At 48.8% G+C, this 21,146-nt stretch overlaps 1 protein-coding gene and 1 long non-coding RNA gene across 3 annotated transcripts in view; both read right to left on the reverse strand.

Annotated features, from left to right (window-relative positions):
- The window catches only part of LOC122385215 (neurotactin-like), a 100,976-nt gene that overhangs the window by 9,910 nt on the left and 69,920 nt on the right, over positions 1–21,146 (reverse strand). Inside the window, exons 1-2 of one of the 2 annotated variants that reach the window (XM_043373337.1) lie at positions 5,314–5,800; positions 2,280–2,393 (exon numbers count right to left, since the gene is read on the reverse strand). In XM_043373337.1, coding sequence (XP_043229272.1) covers positions 2,280–2,393 — 114 coding nt within the window. In that variant the 5' untranslated portion in view covers positions 5,314–5,800. Of the gene's footprint in view, positions 1–2,279; positions 2,394–5,313; positions 5,801–21,146 lie in introns of those variants that run through there. The other variant, XM_043373336.1, reaches the window with a different exon arrangement.
- On the reverse strand, positions 13,607–14,746 carry LOC122385219. The gene is made up of 2 exons (XR_006257174.1): positions 14,511–14,746; positions 13,607–14,222 (listed from the first exon to the last, which is right to left on the reverse strand). It is a non-coding gene; the product is annotated as an uncharacterized LOC122385219 (long non-coding RNA).

Below are 21,146 nucleotides of genomic sequence, written 5' to 3' on the forward strand. Positions count from 1 at the left end.
CCCCCTCACTTCCCGCGCCCCGGGGCGGAGACGCGCCGGCGCCCGGCCGTGGGAGCCTGTGCCACCCGATTGTGGGCGCGCACGCGGCGATAAAGGGCGCCCATCTGCCGGCGGTGGGGGCATGTTTGGAGCGCCAGCAGGTGTTGCTGCCAGGGAGATGAGACCGGGTGCGGCGAGATAGCCCGGCAGACGAGGCCGAGGCCTGACGAGATGCCCCGACAGATGACACTGGGACCTGGCAAAATATCGCGGACCGCACCAGTGCAACAGCAGTGCAACGGCGCACCATCACGAGTTTATCCCAGACGCACCGTCACAATGGTCTGTCACAAATCGGGGTACCGTCACAAATCCATCATCCACCGTCACACGTCTGTCGCAGACGGCCAAGCACATCAACACGAGACGAAAGACAATATAAAGTTCGATGAGCGATCGCTTTTTAGCGGTGGTTTTCTGCTTACCACGCATATCATGAGGGCATCTGTCCCGGTGAGTATTGTGAGAACAAAATTTTTAATTTGGAAAGATATATTTGACCACACTGTGGATTATTGGTGCGCCTTTATTCATAGAATCAGTAAACTTGCACACCGCTAAAAATGAAGTTATTCAGAATTTGTCTCGACTGATATTTGCAAAGGCTTTCCACTAAGGCGCTGGTTGTGACCACATAAGCCCTCGGTTTATCTGCGAGCAACATGGGTATCGGTGCGTTCTGCGGCATGGCATAAACACGAATCAACAAGTGTTCATTTAGATAGTTATAGGAGATCAGGAGAGAGTTTGAGGAACCTATATTAAAGGGACCCTCCCACCTTAACATTAGATTTGAGTTGAGATAGCCAAAATGGGGTCCCTGGCTCACAATTACCGGTTTCGACACTCACAACATCGAGAAATGCCTTAACTCAGAAATATTGAATTTCAAAATTGCAGCATTTTGATTCAGAGGGGCTAATGCTGAGGAATACCCCTCTGAATGTGTGACGTCAGCGCAGATATCTAACGATTTTTAAATGTTTGACTAAAACGTTTTGTAGCACGCGGAGGTATAAGCTATTTGCGCGCAACATCTGCCGCAAACGCCGCACTTCTAAAATAAAGTCGCTAGAAATAGCGGAGATCCCAAAAAGTAAACAAAAGTAAAAGTCTAATATCTTGAAAACCGGTGAATATTTTTCGATGAAAATTGGGAAATATTCGTTTTCGCTCTTTCTGAACCGAGCGACATCATTTTCATGCCAATTCATAAACTTTTTTGAAGGTGGGAGGGTCCCTTTAAAATGTGCACTAAATTAATGACAGAAGTGTGACAATCAAACATGGAGCATTCATTCAGTTGTGTGACCGTATTTCTCCCACCGCTGAAAAATCATCAGCGCTGTTTTTAAATTTATGAAACGGTGCATTGGTACACTAAGTACAAAACGAGTGGTTGTAGGGCATTGCAAAGAATTTGGGTGTTGTACCTTCTTTAGAATAAGAACGGAACGGACTTCTCAGTCTTATTCCAGCCGGATCGATTGAATTCGGCCTCCGTGCGGTAGGGCGTTAAATCGACATGTGTTGATCATAGGCATCACTGCACCACCTAGTTTGTAGTCTGTTATCACCGGCTCATCCCATGTTTGGTCGGCACCGCCGACTTGTGATTTGTGTTACGGGCTCGGTCAAACGAATGTTGTTCACACGTTCAACAGCATTTCGTTAGAGTAGTGTTTTTCTATTGAGAAACTAGCTGAACTGCTCTTTTTCAGCACCGATGACGGTACTGGTCTTTGGGCCGAGGTGTACTTCTAACCTGTGCCATGTTTTAGCTCATGACTGCCATGAGTCGTCCGTTCTTCCTTTTCAAAGGCAAGGGGCACTGTGTGTTCGGCTGAGGCACCGCTATTGGCCTGCGTTGTGAGTCAGATAAATGTCTGACCGCGTATATGACTGACCTGCATTGTGTGTTGCGTAGATATATAGCTGACTTGCGTTGTGTGCTACAGTATATGACTGACCCGCGTTGTGTGCTCGGGTATATCACTGACCTGCGTTGTGTGCTCCGGTATATGACTGACCTGCGTTGTGTGCTCGGGTATATCACTGACCTGTGTTGTGTGCTCGGGTATATGACTGACCTGCGTTGTGTGCTCGGGTATATCACTGACCTGTGTTGTGTGCTCGGGTATATGACTGACCCGCGTTGTGTGCTCCGGTATTTGACTGACCTGTGTTGTGTTCTCGGGTATGTGACTGACCTGTGTTGTGTGCTCAGGTATATGACTGACCTGTGTTGTGTGCTCGGGCTGTGCGGCAGGCGCGGGAGACTCGGCCCCGATGGGGTCGGCCCGCTCCGTCTGCTGATCCTGCTGATCCTGCGGATGCTGCTCACTGTCAGCCATCTGTCGAACACAAGAGACAGCATATGGTGAGTACCGAAAAGGTGTCACCTCGCCGTTTTATCAAAGCTTGGCTTTCTGAGACGATAGAAGAGAAATCAGATTTTGATGTCGTCAAATCATTTTTTGGTATTTATGAAATTGAAGCGTAAGAGATTCGATAAACGTCTAAATTTCCTGTTGCGTGGTCAGTAACCGCTAACTAGATAATGGGTATAAATATTTTATTTCTTGCGGTCGCTCAGCAGTAATCACTCACAGTTAGTTCAGCAACCCAGCCCGTTCTGGGTTTCTTCCCCAGTCGCAATGTTTGGTATCGTTCGCAAGTTACAATCAAAAGCAGTAGCTGCTCTGGGCGCCTGCTCTACACCCGTACCGCCCAGATGGCCTCGGTCGTAATATGCATAATCATTAGGTATATACTCAACCGTCGATTAGAATCGCAACACTCTCTGATACGTCATATTTGGTGAAATTTATTGCATCATTAGTTAGTTATTATCAACACATAATAGCGCATTATCATCCCGCCTTTAGCGTTGTTTGCTCTAGATGGGGTTGGCCCGGAGATTCGGTATAACTCCAAGGGGATGAGATACTCCATAATAGCAAGGTGTTAGCGCCAACTGGTCGCAAATTAACTGGAATTAGGTAATTTATCCACATCATGTTGATGTGTTTCACTCACCGGCTTCTCTACACTTTATTTCGACCGGGGACAGCGCTGCTGTTGATATATGGGGCGGAGTTTACCGTCTATATACTCTAGGTTTATCGGCCACCACCTGAGCTGACTGACAGATACTGTCCAAACAACTGCCGGCTACCGGCGAAAATCGTAATAAATACATAGTAGGACCGACTCACAATTATCTCATTTACAAAAAAAAGGCTTAAAAGGCCGGCTCAGTCGAGCTTTCGAAAACAATACATATAATCATAGATAGTGGCATACGGGACATTCAATAATTTTTTCACCTCAACAAGTTTTCCCCATAGTTTCATACGGTCTTGATTAAGGCGTGCAATGTCTACCGATTAGTACCTAAACGTTGAACGGGACGGGACAGTATTGTGCGCCGTCATGGGCCACTCAATTATCGTCAGACAAAATGTGAAGTCGTCAAACCGCCAAGAGATGTTTGTTTAATCATTTTTCAAATGCATTCATGATTCATGTAATGTGTTCGTCGTCATTGATTGAATGATTGAATCCATTACGTATTTTCTTCGATGTTTTTGTGATATTTGCCAGTTACTTTTTGTGCAAATCATTGTTTCATGTTCCGCTGATAATTAATGTAATCCCTGCTTTGAGTACATATAGCTCTAAAATAATATTTGTGAACAGTCAAATCAAAATATCAAAACAACATAACGGATTGCAGCAGTCTGTGTCTCGAACAGTCGGACAGCACCGGTGCCCTCTGGCCGACTGTGTTTCGATCGGTCCTGTGCACAGTCAGGGGTGGTGTAATCGTCCCGCTGTCACGACGGCACCACAGGAAGGCGGTCTGCTCAGCCGCCGCGCCGCCGCCAGACCGTGACAAAGGCGCTCGTGAGCAGCGAATCACCGCCAGTCAGTCGGGAGACGCCGCCGGGACAGGCTTTCGTACCGCCGAGGGCGAATGGCATGCAACGGCGAAAAAGTCCCGGCACTCCAAATAACAAAAATGGGGATTAAGGCTTTTGGTATAGCCAATGGAGATGAGTAACTGCATTTGATAAAGATCGGCATGGATTCCAGGGATTGGCAAGGTGACCCTGAAGACCGACAGGAAATGTCTGGCTGTCGGTGCAATGGGAACACTTTTGATTTCGGTCCAGCTCCTCCCACCTCTGAACACTGTCGAATGTCAACACTACGGTAGCGAACCAAAATACCTGTTTTTTTATTAATCCAACGCATCAATAATAATAACAATAGCCAAGAAAACTGAGAAATGTCGATTTTGCAACTTTTTCAAATTTCGCATATCAATTTTTGTTCTTTCGTATGGTGCATGTCTTATATTTTATAAATGGTTTAACTTGCAAACCACCTTGTCTAGCAAGCGATAAAATATAATTTTGCTGTCAGCTGTCTACCTTCTCACGGGTGGACGGCCAGTTTTGATCACCGGAAATCAGATGGTTCCTCCTATTCGTTCAAAAGCATGCACGTTAACTATAAATTATTGCGTTTTTCGCCATAAATTAAACAAGACGTTTCATCGGGCATGAAGTAAGATGGGTCGCATGCAATGCAGTGACAGTCATTACAAGCCAGGAGGCCGGCTACATTTTAACATTTGCATCATTACACACAACTCACATGAGAGGGTGCACAAAATTTTGGTAGTCGCTTATAACTTATCTATTTATAAATAAATGAGACCTCGTGTCCCCCAAATAATTCGTGAGCCATTATACGCTTCGATTAGAGATGTTAATCGGATACCAACTTTTTGGTATACCTACTGATACCAAACCGATACCAACTTGGTATTTGGTAGTTCAATCGTAATGTGTTTGGTATTTTGTTGGTATCATAAGCCCTCCTCACTAATGTATAAGAGGCTAATAAATCGGTAAAAAAGTTGGTATTTCCCTCAGTTTCCCAAGTTGGTTTGGTTTCGGTATTTTCCCGTGGTTTTGGTTGGTATTTGGTTTGGTATCGGTATTCCGATTTTCCGTAATTGACATCACTAGCTTCGATCATGTTTCCCTTCCGAACCCCCCAATTCACGAGCAGAAGCGTAACCGAAGAGGAGGTAAACGTCTAAAAAGCACGCAAAACAGTAACACCCGTCGATATCACGGGTCAACCCGAACACACACCAGCACTGACAGCCTGCCCCATAGACCAGAGCCGGCTCCGTGCAGCCGCGGAGGACGATCCCGTCGCTCCGCCGTAGGCAGCGGTGCCGGCTCGTCGCCTCACCTCGCGTGTTCCGTCTCCTGTGTGACGGCTCCGGTTCCCAGCGGCGACGCACTACTGTTTCATTCCGGTGTCACCCCCGCACGCGCCCGACTCCTGCAAAAACGCGCCGCCTTCTGCGGGCGCCCACGTGACGCGCCGGCTTCCTCCCCAGTGTTGGGCTCCTCCCACCGTCCCCTGGCCCGGTACAGTCTCTGGCAGCGCGGCCCGGTCCGCCGCGGCCGGCGCGGCGGACGGCGGGGCGGGAAGGGTGTCTGTCCCCCCCCCCTGTCCCCTCCCCAGCTGCTCCAGGTGTGCCGACATGACCGATGACCGCAGTTACCACCCATTACACGGACCACGCACACACGGGGGCACCGCTACACCGGAGCGGCGCTGCGAGCGTTTGTTTTGCAGCATCGGCGATACCGGCACTTAGCGTGTGAGCAGCGAGGGACATTCTGAAATCGACACTTATGTAGTGTGTGTGAAAGGGGTGCTTTCTGTGATTGAATTTGATATAAGCGTGCGAATTAAAAGAGCTCGTTTTGTGTTTGTGCGCCCGTGCGTTGTGTAAGTGAAGCCTTGCGTGATGCGTTTCGAGATCCTGTGTCTGTTTGTGTGAGTGTTAAATGACGGCGGCTCGGCTCTTCTTTGTCGTCTGTTTTGATCCATGTCCCATATGAGTGTCATTTCTCTAGTAGGTACTACTTACTAGGGCTAACTATATCCTTAGAGTGAATAAGGGAAGTGCTAAGAAAAGCAAGAAAGAATGCATCGTCTTGGAATGAGTACATGACGTAAATTCGATCTAAAACAGTAGCGGCGGAACACTTTCAATTAAGGGGGGGGGGGGGGGGGCACTGCCGACTTTTGGTCCCATTCTTTGCATGCAACGCCCATAGCGCTAATGTTAAAATGGCAAAATAAAGGGGGGCGCGGTGCCCCGGTTGCCCCCCCCCCCATTCCGCCGCCTATGATCTAAAACATTGGGTATGCTTTGATTTATTATTTCATATTCTGCAACTATAACTTTATACATATAGCACATTTAAACTATGAATAAAATCCGTATAATACATTTCTTAGTTCTCACTATAATATTAGAAAGTAAATGTGCTCTTTCACTACCATGTAATTCGTATTATTCAAATAACCTCATGTTCACATTTTTAACCGGACGAGGTTGAAGTGAACGTCTGCTATTTACGTGCATTTTCAGCTTTTCCTCGGTCTACAGAAGCACTTACCTTCAGATAAAAAAGAGGCAGATATTATTGTATTCCTCGGATAGGTTGCGAGTGCGACTAAAGGCAATTCAAGGAGCCCCTGCCGTTTGCTTCGCGCTGTTTGCAACCATTTAAAATTCTTTGATAATATCGCTAAATGAGATAGTATAGTAAAAATCAGTGAGTCCAGAGGCTTCCATGATTCGAACGATACATAACTTCTCCTGATGCATAAATTTAGATGGCTGAATAAATAGTGGATGAGAAGCATGCTTGCGCGATTATCTAGTCACGATTCTAATTCCTATGCAATTGTGTATCAAGATGGTAAACATGAAATTTTAGTTACATGGAGCCGCTGTAAGGATTTTTACAATTCCTTACACACACGTCCACTTCCCACATAGGAACGACGACCATTATAAAAGGTCAGTGACAGCGCTCCTGACTTTCTGGTTCGCTTCCAATTTAACCAGAAATACCTACTTGAACGGTTCCCGTTCATGGGAGACCGGGAGCATTTCTCTCGCATAGCAGCTCCGATTGAGGATCTGCCCGGTGTCGGTTTGAGACGCGGGGGTGCGCTGGGCTGGCGATGATTCACGGCCTGGGGACAGGGCGCCTAGTCCGACGGTGTGTCCCATTGGGGCGACCCTGTCGGCCCTGTCCCCGGGCCGGCAGTCGGAGACCGTACCGGCGCGGCAGCTGCCTGGATTCCGGCCCATTGTGCAGCCGCCGCGGCCCTCGCCGCTCCCCATTGACTGGCCAGCAGCGGGCCGCCGTCCGATCTCCGACACCTGGGCCGCGCCGCGCTGGTCACCGGCGCGCCGCTTCCGCCGCCGCTGCTCCCATTGAGCGCGGCGTGTTGACCGCCGACTAACCAGCGCTCCAAATTGGCGGCTCGGCCGGCATCGGCCAAACAGGGACATCTGGCCGGTATAAATAGAGGCACGGCCGGCCGCACCTGAGGACCAGATGCTACACACGGGAGCGGGCTGTCCTGCTCCCTTGCTCCGCATCTCCGCGCGCGCCGGACCGCGCTACCGAACCGCCTCCGCCGCGCCGGAAGCGTGCAATTATCGCCGCGAGCGGGGAGCGTCCCGCCGCGCCGACCCGCCCCGCAGGGCGACCGGCGCGGTGGGGACAGCGCGGGGCACTGGGGGCAGACGGCCCCGTCGGCACACCGCTACAGTCCGGGCTACCGGAACGGTCCTTTGACACCAATCGAGCGGCTATTGTTCTACGGTTCAGAGGAACGGGACTAGTGGTCAAGATTTCTACAACAGTCCGTGTGTTTAGAAACAAGAGAACATAAAGCAATTAGCTCGCGCCGCAGGAAGTCAGGTGAAACAATCGATGTTGTCCACAACTTGCGATGTAAATATTTGTGTCCATTGTTACGGCTTATACAAATATTCGCTTCAGGAAATAACTTTTTACCGTACAGACTTTATGGAAGTCGAGTCATTCACATTCGCTTCAATTGATGCTTGACGGTTACATCGTGATTTTTCCGTCTGAGGACCGGGCTATGTTGTTGCCACTAATGCCTGTCGTGACTGAACTTAAGTTGGCGTGTCTTCAGCGTTAACTGCAACCGAAACATAAATCTTGACACGGTGGCGGCTTAATAGGCAGCATTTTGTTTACATTCGTATTTTTACATCCGGTACATGCGCATATTTGGGGCGTCAGAAATGGTTCGACACGCAAAAACAACAATGGGGTTTTGAACTAAAATGCTGCTCACCGTTCGACTACCGTCACGGTGTGAATCAGCGCTCGATCGTAAGGGCAACGGCTATTGAGGGGAACGTCTATCGTTTTTTTTTCTCACCTGTCCTGACGTTAATTGCCAATGCGAGAGGGATCGTTCCGCAGGTCCCGCCCGTCCCCCGAAGGTCAGAGGCGCTCCGATAATGGCTGAGCTGACACGGCCCATTATTTTGGCCGGACCGGTACGGCGCGACCCGCGACAGGCAGCACCTGAGCCCCGTGTCGAGAGGCCCGCGCTGGGCTCAGACGGCCAAAGGGGACACTGGGAAATATTTTAAACTGAAGACATGCTATACGACAGGGTTGTGCTCGACTCAAAAAAATTTGCCGACTCGACTCATCATTCAACTTCAGAATGCCCTGACTCAACTCTGACTCAAACAAGGAGCTGATTTTTTTCCCTTGACTCGACTCATGACTCAAGCGGCTCAATGAAAATATGAGTTGACTCAAACTTGACTCAAATTTTTTGTTGAGACAAGTGCGTTGACTCAAAATTGACTCAGATAAAAAAGTTGTTGAGCGGGGGGGGGGGTAAAAAAATCCGGCAGCAGGGCCAGGCCCAAGTTGTTAAGCGGGGGGAGAATGATAAACTTATACTATATATTGTTTCTAGAAAGTTGAGTCAGCTGACTCATGTTCCTAAATGTTTTTGACTCAACTCAATGTCAAAAGTTATTTTACTGACTCAACTCTGACTCAACTCAACACCTTAATATTTTTGTCCGACTCAACTCTGACTCAACTCAACAGCTCAACATTTTATCCGACTCGACTCAAATCTGACTCATTTGAGTCAGAGTTGAGTCAAATTTCTGACTCGACTCATGAGTCAAGCACAACCCTGCTATACGAAAAAATAGACATTTGATAGTTAGTATTATAACTATCCGACTTAGCATTAAAGCATTAGCTTTACCAGGTGTTGCCGAAGCGTCTTTATTCTTTTCCTCAGGTAAATAGATGTCTGAAATGTTTATTGTTTTCAAAACGGGCTTCGCTGAGGAAACTTAATATTGAAAACAAAACATTTTTTTAAACAATTAACATTTTGAAAACAACTAACATTTTAGACGTTTGCTTTACATCAAGGTAGCATAGAAATGCACCTTTTCTATTTGCTCGTATTGATGCTGATTCCATTATAAATAGCGATCAAATTAAACTGTTCAGAGATGTTTGCATTTATCACAACCCTGACGTATGGTGGTTTGCTCCTTGTGAGTCCATTCCGTCGTTGCGGAACCGGAATGACGCAATCTAAAACCCTTTTTAGAGGCTTACATAATGCACCATTTTTCGGTTTTCTGTCCACTTTATTCGATGTTGTCGCTAGGGATTGTAGGAGGTATAGAGTTTTGTTTGCCACCAATCGGATTGAGCATACGGAACTGTCGAGCAGGTTACTTTCAGTCTCATTATTTTTGTAGAAGATTTTAACATGGCATAGAATTGCGTACGAATTAGGTAGGTTTGTTCAGTGTTCAGTTCATTGCTTTTAAATTATAAAAATGAACAGTGAGAACCAACTACTTGTCTTTGACCAGGATAGTCCGTTTTCGGTCCTTCCTATGTCCCCTTCGTGTATCAGAAAATGCTCCGGCATGTATGTACCTACTACTCGAGGAATCAGGTCGCTACCCACTACAGTTGTATTTTCCTCTTGCTGCCTCGTTCCAGTCATAGATTGCACGGTCGTCTGCCCCGGACACTATAAATAAAAGGTAGGGCCCCACGGTTCACAAAAGACAAATGTCAAATACACTTCTATTTTGGACTGGTCTCCAGTAATTCCGACCGGTTTACTTACGGCTCCATTGTTAATTCAATCGTCCGGGTGTTTTTGAGGCTCATGCCTCTTGAATTCATTCGTGCTTACTGCTTATGTTCACTAGGCAAGAAACTGAGATTCTCTCGAAAATCGCGGACGATCATTGGAGGGTTTTGGAAATTGCTATCGGATGTTGCGAATGTCGGTTCGTCGGAAGGGTCATAGAGATCTCATATAGGGAAGATGATCTCCCAAAAACGTTTATCGAAACTGAATAGTATTTATTTTGGTGGCGGGTGCGGTCGGTGACTTCGGTAGGAATAGGCATGTAAGCTACCGTGCCTTCCAAAGCAAACTTATTGAGGACGGTAAGCAAAAAGTTTATTTTACCTGCTTGAGAATGGTTAGCTGCATTGAAGTCGGGTACTGCAAGGCTAAGTATACATAGATGCCTCTTATTCCTGCCCTGTATCCAGAGCGGTCGTCAGGGGCGGATCCAGGAAAACTCCAAGGGGAGGGTCATGAATCGAAGTGGTGCCCCTACCTATACCCAAAATTAAAAACTCAACGGATTTCGTCCACTTCATTTTGGTGGTGCCCCCATTTTCAGTTTTTTTTTCTTTTTATTTTTTATTTTTAGTCAGTATCTTAACTCTTAGCCACAACCACATTTACCAATTGTAAGCAAGTATATATGAATGTGCTATGTGTATATATGTTGTGGACGCTGAGTAGTGAGTACTTACCAGGAACGTTATCAGGTAAGCGAATCGTTGTCAGTCCGACGAACTTGACCCTAGCGTCTAAAGGGTCTGTCCTTGACACTTCAGGCTTGTCAGGGGCACCAAAGTCCTTCCAGGAACACCACAAACCTGTCAGGGGCACCTACGGCCTTTGAGGGGCGCTACAGGCCTGCCAGGAAGCAGGGGCACCACAGGTCTAGCAAGTATACACGACAGGCCTGTCAGGGGCACAACGGGCCTGTTGGGCCCATGAGCACCCCTAGGGGTAGGGGCACCACAGTCCTTCCAGGGGCACCGCAGGCCTGTGAGGGGCACCAGCGGCCTAGCAGGGGCACCAGTCAACACAGGCCTGCCAGGGGCACCACAGACCTGCCAGGGGCACCAGAGGCCTGCCAGGAGCACCACCGACCTCGCAGGGGTAACTTGGGCCTGTCAGGGGCACCACGGGCCTGTCGAGAGGCACTTCAGGCTTTTCAGGGGCACCATAGTCCTCTCCGGGCGCAGGGGTAGCAGGGGCACCAGAGGCCTGCCAGGGGCACTACAGGCCTAGCAAGGGCACCACTGGTCTATCAGGGGCACCACGAGCCTGTCATAGCCAGACATCTCAGGCTTGTCAAGGCCCAGGGGCACCACAGGTCTGTGAGGGGCACCAGCGACCTAGCAGGGGCACCAGTCAACACAGGTCTGCCAGGGGCGCCACAGATCTGCCAGGGGCACCACAGACCTGCCAGGGGCACCAGAGGTCTGCCAGGGGCACCACCGGCCTCGCAGGGGCACCATGGGCCTGTCAGGGGCACCACGGGCCTGCCGAGGGGCACTTCAGGCTTTTCAGGGGCACCAGTCCTCTCCGGGCGCAGGGGTACCAGCGGCCTAGCAAGGGCACCAGAGGCCTGCCAGGGGCACCAAAGGCCTAACAAGGGCACCACGGGCCTGTCAGGGGCACCTCAGGCTTGTCAGGGCCCAGGGACACCACAGTCCTTCCAAGGGCACCCCAAGCCTGTCAGGGGCACCAGAGGCCTGCCAGGGGCACCAGAGGCCTGCCAGGGGCACTACAGGCCTAGCAAGGCACCACGAGCCTGTCATGGCCGGGCACCTCAGGCTTGTCAGGGCCCAGGGGCACCGCAGGCCTGCCATGGACACCACAGGCCTGCCAGGGGCACCACCGGCCTTGGAGGGGCGCCTCAGGCCTGTCAGGAGCACCACGTGCCTGCCGGGGACACTTCAGGCTTGTCAGGGGCGTTACAGTCCTGCCAGGGCCCAGGGGCACCAGGCCCGTGGTGTCCCTGCTAGGCCTGTGGTGCCCCTGGCGGTCCTGTGGTGCCCCTGTCAGGACTGTGATACCCCTGATAGGCCGGTGGTGCCCCTGGCAGGTCTTTGGGCCCCCGGGCCTCAAGGGGGGCCATGACCCATGTGACCGCCCCCCCCCCCCCCCCCCCCGCTTGGATCCGCCACTGGCGGTCGTAATGTCGTCGCTGCCAGAGACAATACGCAATGCGCATCTCGCAGCGGAGGTGGTTCTCTAGCGCCATCTGGGTCGCAGTTCACCGTACCGTCGCTAGGTGTCGGGGCAGTCGGCAGGTCCGCGCCAGGCCGGGTCAGGCATGCCTGAGAGCTCAGAGCTGACGTGACTGGACTGCCGCCGCTGAGTCCGGCTCAGGTGGGCGGCAGGTGTCCTTCACATAGGTGGCGCCACAGTGGGCCAGTGGGACTGCTCGGCTCTACAGTTCACAGCAGTTTTTGCAATGCCACTATGATCGCTAATATAGGGAGGATAAGCTGCCCCAACGGTTCCTGGCCCTATGAAACTTTGTGGGAGCAGCGCCCCCACGGCCCCAGAGTTGTGGGGGCAGGCTGCCCCCATGCTGCCCCCCGGCTCGGCTCACGCGCCTATGCCGGCTGGCGTCTGGCAGAGTCGCGGGGAAAGACCTGTGGCACGCTCAGACGCGCTTCTGTGACGTCCGTGCCGGGCCACTCGCGTTCCGTCCTACTCTTCCGGTTACCGGTAGCTCGTAGATAGTTGCTTGATTTCTGAGCATTATGTGTGGAGGGCATTTGGTCGAAATGTATGATGTATGGAGAATGAATATGTGCTTACATGTTGTCACAGTCTTCTGCGTTAGAGCGCTCCATAATGAAGGTTGTTTCTGGTTAACATTTCGAAAATGTGTTAATGAATCTATGAAATTATGTTGGTAGGTAGATGATTTCCGATTTCGCTTCCTCCAGTTGGAGGGGCTCAAATACATTACGAGCCCTCCCCCTCAGCCGAAAAGTTGGAGGGGCTCAGCCCCCGCTACCCCCCCCCCCCCCCCGGTTCCCACGCCACTGCGGCCAGTCCAGTTCAAATACGTGTTGCACACTGTGGCTCACCGTGACTGTTGTTCGCGTTGAACAGCTTGTTTCCTTTAAACCAATGACGTCATTAAAGTTAGCCAATTATTGCAAACCTTTTTGGTTGGTAACACTCGCACTGCAAACTGCTAGCCAATAAGTGATCAAAATATGTACGACGACATTGAAAACAATATCAATCCAAAGTATCTAAGGTCACGTCACTGGCCAGGTCACGCCACTGGCCTGACCTTAGGTCACGGATATAAAAATTGCGAGATATACAAATTATAGGGGCCCATAACATCATGCAATCCACCAAGTTTAATTTATGACAAACACTGCAGGCTGGACATGATTGCAAACTTCTTTAGGCTTGGTTAGTTAACTTGACCTGCTGACCTGACCTGACATGACCTGGGATTAAAAATTTCACACATTGTCCAAAATTGATGTACAAAAAGCTGTTCCAAGCGGCGCGGCGCTACGCGCCGCGGTTTTTTATTCACACGCAAAAAGTGCGACAGGGTGGTAACATAATATGTCCCCCCCCCCACTGGGGCTGAGGTTAAGGGACTACATGTGATACATCGACATCTGATCCTCCAACATGTCTTTGATTTGATCACGGTTCTTGAAGCCAAGCCATTCACAATATTTCACCAATGCCATATCACATCGTGTCTGGTTGATACATTCAAACAGGATGCCTCAGTGAAACACTTCAACACTGGGTTTAAAACAACAATGGTTTAACACAAAAGCACAGCTGGTAAGAGTATCAGGGTTTAATTGATACACCCAAAAATGGAGTGGTAGGCCTGCCGATGTTTAATGAACAGTATGAGTACACCCGAAAATCGGGTGGTAGACCTTCCAAGGGCGACAGCGATGAGCCGGGCGTGACCTCTGACGTGTTCGGCAGCACCTTCGGTCACCACAATGCCGGGTCCCGATCGGACAACTGCGCCCAAAAAGAGCGGCTTGATGAACAGGTGACAGCTCGCTCCTCCGTTCCTGGGCCGCGGCCTCCCTGTCGCCGGGCTGGCCGCAGGTCGTGCGAACGCTGGACATGAGGACCAGCTGGAATGGACGGGATGGGTGTTGGAGACAGGCCACTCACCGCCTGGGGCCGATCTAAAGTTCCGACGGGCATTCAATTTTTTTCGAAATCAATTTTCACATTCAAATTAATCAAATTTTTAAGCTCATCCAATTGGTCAAGGGCAACAGCGAATGACGAAGATTTCACAAAAAGAACAGATCTTCACAAATTCCGTAAATAGTAGCAGCTATATCTAAATTATTTATCCAAGTTATTAACAACTTCAGAAACTTTTCAGCCAAAGCACCCAAGTCCCGTGCACTCACCAAACACAGCACGATCAGAGCGGTGTGACGTTTCGCCATGACGTTCCACCACTCCTTCCCCAACCAGTACAGCAGCGCTCTCCCCCCACGGTGCCGGTATGCCTCCTTCTGAGCACGGCGCTTCTGCAGTCCGGCCCGCTAATTTCGGCTGCCAGATACGGGACCGGATACCGCTTCCGGTTCCGGTTAGAGATACAGTGGGGGTACTGCGTGAAGGGGGAGGAGTGAAGGGGGCACTGCATGAACTCGAGCTGCAGGGTGGAGGTCCATCGGAAAGGAGGGCATGGAGACTGCATGAAAACGAGTATTAAATGTCACACTTCACAGCGTTAAGACATGAAAACGTTTTTTTCTACGATATCGCTAGACTGAAAAATGAGCACAAAATGGTTACAAAAAAAAATGACGACTTTCATAATCTTAAGCGACCTGAGCGTCGGGCAACTCGAAAAACTTGCATGACTACTGTTGCGATAACTTTCCACTACAGAGGCATGGATTGCTTTTTCACGTTTCTTTTTTAGCATTCCTTTTTAGCTCGCCGAGTCCGAGTGTGCTTAACTAAAAAGACTCCCTCACTCACATGGCAAAGTTGGCAAAGAACCTCACCCGGCTGTGGTTTCAATAGGCTACCACTGGGGCCCCTAATGCATACACACAGAAAAATATTAACACCGTTAGCGGTGTAATTGCACAGTACATATCTGAGCACTTGAGGAAAGTTAATTTAGTCCCTTCCCCGCTTAAATTACTCGCGCTTCTAAATGAACACCAGGAAGAAGGTAATAGAACACTGTTAGGAGGGTTGGGTGTTTTGCTACATGTAGTAAAACACCCAACCCTCCTAACAGTGTTCTATTACCTTCTTCCTGGTGTTCATTTAGAAGCGCGAGTAATTTAAGCGGGGAACACACAGAAAAATATTGACACCATTAGCGGTGTAATTGCACAGTACATATCTGAGCACTTGAGGACAGTTAATTTAGTCCCTTCCCCGCTTAAATTACTCGCGCTTCTAAATGAACACCAGGAAGAAGGTAATAGAACACTGTTAGGAGGGTTGGGTGTTTTACTACACACAGAAAAATATTAACACCGTTAGCGGTGTAATTGCACAGTACATATCTGAGCACTTGAGGAAAGTTAATTTAGTCCCTTCCCCGCTTAAATTACTCGCGCTTCTAAATGAACACCAGGAAGAAGGTAATAGAACACTGTTAGGAGGGTTGGGTGTTTTGCTACATGTAGTAAAACACCCAACCCTCCTAACAGTGTTCTATTACCTTCTTCCTGGTGTTCATTTAGAAGCGCGAGTAATTTAAGCGGGGAACACACAGAAAAATATTGACACCATTAGCGGTGTAATTGCACAGTACATATCTGAGCACTTGAGGACAGTTAATTTAGTCCCTTCCCCGCTTAAATTACTCGCGCTTCTAAATGAACACCAGGAAGAAGGTAATAGAACACTGTTAGGAGGGTTGGGTGTTTTACTACACACAGAAAAATATTAACACCGTTAGCGGTGTAATTGCACAGTACATATCTGAGCACTTGAGGAAAGTTAATTTAGTCCCTTCCCCGCTTAAATTACTCGCGCTTCCAAATGAACACCAGGAAGAAGGTAATAGAACACTGTTAGGAGGGTTGGGTGTTCTGCTACATGTAGTAAAACACCCAACCCTCCTAACAGTGTTCTATTACCTTCTTCCTGGTGTTCATTTGGAAGCGCGAGTAATTTAAGCGGGGAAGGGACTAAATTAACTTTCCTCAAGTGCTCAGATATGTACTGTGCAATTACACCGCTAACGGTGTCAATATTTTTCTGTGTGTACATGTAGCAAAACACCCAACCCTCCTAACAGTGTTCTAGCATGTGTCCCAGCACCGCCCGCTGATAAATACCGACCAGTTTTTCCGGTGGACACTGTTTGCGCCACCGGCCGGTCGAGCCGCCAGCTAAGCCATCCGTCGGTCGCAGCTCTGCTTCGTTACGTCACAGACGCGTCATCGGTCTGCGGCCGAAAACAGCGGAAAAGGCGGCGTCTAAATAAGGCAGGCGGCGCCCTGCAGGTCGGCGGGCGCGGTTCGCCGGCCCCGCCCACACCTCAGTGACGTCACGGGGTGGACAGCTGACCAGGCGATCCGATCTTGACGGACAGAAGGAAGCGGAGAGATCGGCACAGACTGATAGCAGAGGCGTGGCGATGCCATATGCTCTAGATGGTGCCGAGGTCGGATCATAATGATGGTGATACTCCCTTGTTTTGATTTGTTCTAGTATAAGGGTGCACCTATGCCTTTGGCTTGACGGGACATTGTTGTTTACATATGTCAAGTCATGATTCAGTTAAAGTGACATCGGTGTAAAAAAGGAACCATGACGCAATCGGTAAATGAGATTCATGAGGGGACCATGGACACACCAACTGGGACAGTATCTAAGTCAATCTCGTACTCGTTCATGTCTAAGGTCTGGTTACGCGAAAGCTTCCGTAATACTCCGCACCCACTCAAAGCTTCTGCAATCCGCACTTACTCGGAATAGCTGAGTTTGGTTAAAATACTCGTAAGGTCCATAATGTTAATACATTTTGCATATTTCAAAGGTATGGCGTCTTCGCGCTAGTGCATGTCACATCCAAGCCGATGTCTACCACCCCATCTTTTTTTTTTGCTTTCCTCTCTGGTCGTTGTGCCAAATAACGATCGATAAAAGTCTATCCCGTTCTGCTGAGCAATCCCACACGCCAATGAATGACATTCGTGACATCACTGTTTAATTCGGCGCGCCGCCTGCGACGAGTGAGTCAGCGCTGCTTAGGACTGTCGGCCGGCTGGCGTCCGGCCAGCTCCGCTGACACTCGCGGGACGCGCCCACTCCACCGGAGAGGGGGGAGCTGAGTCGACCCAGGGGAGGGTCTGAGTCGTCCCTGTCTCCACTGAGACTCACCGGACCGCGTCTACTCCGCCGAGTCGCCTCCTATCTCCCGACCTACGCACGGAGCGCGGTGTGAATCCGCCCTTAGTCATACGACCAAATCGAGAGCCCTCCGATAAAGGTGACGTCACGGATGCAAAGTGGTGGCAGAGTTGCTCCGTTTGAGGTGCCGGGTCGGTGATAATATGCGCATGAATGCTCTATTTGGGTGAGTGAAAAGCGTCCATGGGCGGTGTTATCGTATGGAGGTGTTTGGTGCATGCCAGAACGTTCCTTGCTGGTGCACCCAAAATGGATGGGTTGTGGAAAGACATGCATAAATGATAAACGAGACGAAATTTCCTGTGAAGTTCAAGGGGTAGGCTCAGGTGATGGACCCTTTTGTTAGAGGAATCTCAGTGTTACTGACGAATGATGTCCGTGAAAATGCGGACACAATCGGGGGTGCAATGCTACCCCATATCCCTTCCCTTTTCATTATATTGTGCCCGAGAGAGGCGGTGGAAGAAATAGGGGCGTTTCGACTCCGCTCCGCAACACCACTTTTTCAATGTCTGATTCTGATTCAAGCAGTGCAAGCAATAAGCGGCATTCGAAAGAGCGTCGATAAATACGAGGAAAGAAGTGTGCTCTTTTTACCCTATGACACATGCCAATTACTACTCGCTTAGAGGCAGTTAAATAATAAATTTCCGGATTTTGACGTTCATGGACAAATCGGCCCATCATTTGCGAATTATTAGAGCTACAAAATCACATTGAAATCGACAGCTTTCCTAAACGTCTTTTGCCACTACATACACCCGCATATTTTTCTTGAAGTCAACGGTTTGGATCCCAGAGAGTCTAGAACTGTCAAAAATGGACGCTTTCGTGGAAATATATTTTTCTGCATTAACTTTCGACGCAAAGTTTCAATGAAAATTTGCCCAGCATTATGTTTCTCTCGTTGAGGGGCGTTAAAGAATTATCATTCGATGAAAGGTAACCTTTTAAAAGATGACCTTTGGTCAAGGCCATTTCCTAACCAGAAAGGATCATGGTGAAAATGAACAGCTGCAAGTAAGTGGATGAACAGTTGTACTGTAAGTAATTGCCTTCTGTCATCGTCACTCACCATGTTAGGGTATCTAGACAGCCGTAACTGAGCAGTTGTGAGACCACAACACCCGTGCGTGGGTTAACTGAAGGCTAGTCACTGAGCATTTCTGCCGGAGCGGTGTACCGGAAGGTCGGTACACTACGTCACTATGAGCTCGCAGCTCTCGGCAAGGACATTAGATACAGCTCATCCGGTGGGGGCGTCGGATGACCTAGGAGGGGAGCGGGGCACGTCCATCTCATCCCGTTATGGCCGGTCTGAGCCGCGTCAGCTGTCGAAACTCACGAACACCGGACTCCCTGGAAGCGTGGTGTATGAACTGTTTGTAACACGCTACTCCGCGCCGCTGCTATACTTGGAGACGGCACAGAGCACGGTATCAGAGCCGTCTGCCCACGGAATCCCGCGTCATAGAGTGGGAGTGGGCCGTGTGTATAATAAAATATGCAGATGTTGACGCCAACCTAATGGAGAAAATTAACAAGATTCTATAATAACACAATTTGATTATACCTATCATACAACTCATTTCATAATTGTATCATTTGTCTTGCAAGGTCTTTGTCAATGATTTGTCAGGTTGCGACCATTGGCGCGCTAATTGGGATGGTTTTTATGAATGGCTTTAAATGTATCCTCGCTTGCCAATCAAATTTATGGTGCAGCGGGATGTTTGCAGCCGGCCTGGTGAAGCCTTCCGGCCACCTTCATTTTTTTTCTTGTGTGGAGAAAGCAGCGAGCACTGCACCGCGAAATTTGGATAGCTCATACCACGTTAATTTTACATCACGTGTTCGGCTCGCTACAGAAGTCGGGTTTAACATCAAGCCGGGTTTAATAGCTATGCATCACGTCACTCCCACAACTTTTCTTCTGGATGTTTGAAACTCAATGTATTGCATGAGTGTAACAGTTGCAATAATTCATGCACCTCAGATTTGTGTTTATGTGAGTACGATTGAGGTGCATGAGTCAGGTCAGTTTCTTTGCCGTAACTTTGCCGTAATAAAAACAAACACGTCAAACCTGCAAGATATTTTCATAATCGTAACACCTCTACCATGCCCATAAGCAATAAACAAGGTGCAGCTGATGACTAGCGGTCACGCAAAAGGTCATTTGAGGTCATTTAAGGTCACCAGCAGTTTTCTGGGCGAGACGTTTTTATGTAGACCAAGATAAAAGCACCTGAAATGTGTACAGATCAACAACACTGGGAGATTGATATGCAACATAACCTTTTCTGGTCAGCATACTTAAGACTTTGACCTGAGGCCAAATTTTCAAGTTAAGCTTTGAAGGTCAAATTATAGTGACCATTCAACGCGCATTGACGAGAGAAACGCCATGGGAGTAAAAGAAATGTTATTTAGGTATCCCCCCAAAATACATTTGTGCCATGTCATAGACTTATATATCAGTGCCTTATGCAGTAATCAATAACCAATAACCATGTAAAAGAACAATTTATTTTTATTTATATTTACCTCTTATGTATACCTTTTAGTTCACGAGATATGTCTTGCTTAGTGAAAAATGTCAAAATTGGGGAATTTGACGTTTTTTTTTCTTTTGACGGCCTCTAGTGACCTCGCCATTGTCCTGAGCGTATTTCTTTATTGTTTCTAAACGTAATCACTTAGAACATATTGAGGGCTATCGGCTGATTTTTGGCGTCTTTCTATCTTTTTATTTTTAGTAAAACCAAAGTGAAGTTAGCTGAGACTCCCACCTGGGCGTGGGTTACCTGTCTTTTTATAGCAAATAATGGTATAATGGAACCTACTTCATAAGCAATACAATGAAAGAATAAATATGCGCTAGCATAGGCTATGCAAATGTTCAATGGAAAAGAAGGTAAATTTCTGAATCTTGAAAAGAAAATGTAAATAGGTACTTCGAGGATATTGGTTGGCAAGTACCGAACCACATCGCTCTTTGATGGGTCATATATGTAGGCTGTAGCAGCGAGTCGTCAAAAATTGTGCTCAAAATCCGTACTCACTGACTGAAAAGCGTGTTATGCCGAACCACTTTTTAAATTAAAAACATGCTGTCATGACTCGTACCTACGTATTTGGTATGCAATTATGCATGCAAGTACTGGTACTTGTCTTCCACACATTTTTCTCAGCACCTTACAGGTAAAATGCCGACCCCGCACGCGCACTGGACATTGGACAAACGCTGAATCTATGTAGTTGTAAGCCGCAGAAACATAAACAAATAATACACACTAAGTTTTTCACTTGTGCACTGACTCATCGTATCCCTGGATGATGTTTGTGTCTTGCCCGATCAGTGGAGCGTTGCACCGGTGCCATCGGCGGCATTTTTGCACCGATGATTGTCCCGGCGGGGGCTGCCAAGCGAACCACTTCGATGGCACCTGGGGAGGGAGACGTCGCGGTGGAGGCTGGAAAACAGACGACGGGCCGGCTGCCACCGTCTCCCTGAGGGATGTCGAAGGAAAACAGACGGGGCTGGCTGCCGCAGCAATCTCGGCCTGACACGCCCCCAGAAGGAGCTCGAAATGACGACGGAAACGGGACACCGTGGCGTGAGTCACCCAGAGTTTGAACCTCGAAAATGT

The sequence above is a fragment of the Amphibalanus amphitrite genome, unplaced genomic scaffold (assembly GCF_019059575.1).
Source record: "Amphibalanus amphitrite isolate SeventyFive unplaced genomic scaffold, NRLGWU_Aamphi_draft 000211F_arrow, whole genome shotgun sequence".
Classification (NCBI taxonomy): Eukaryota; Metazoa; Arthropoda; class Thecostraca; order Balanomorpha; family Balanidae; genus Amphibalanus; species Amphibalanus amphitrite.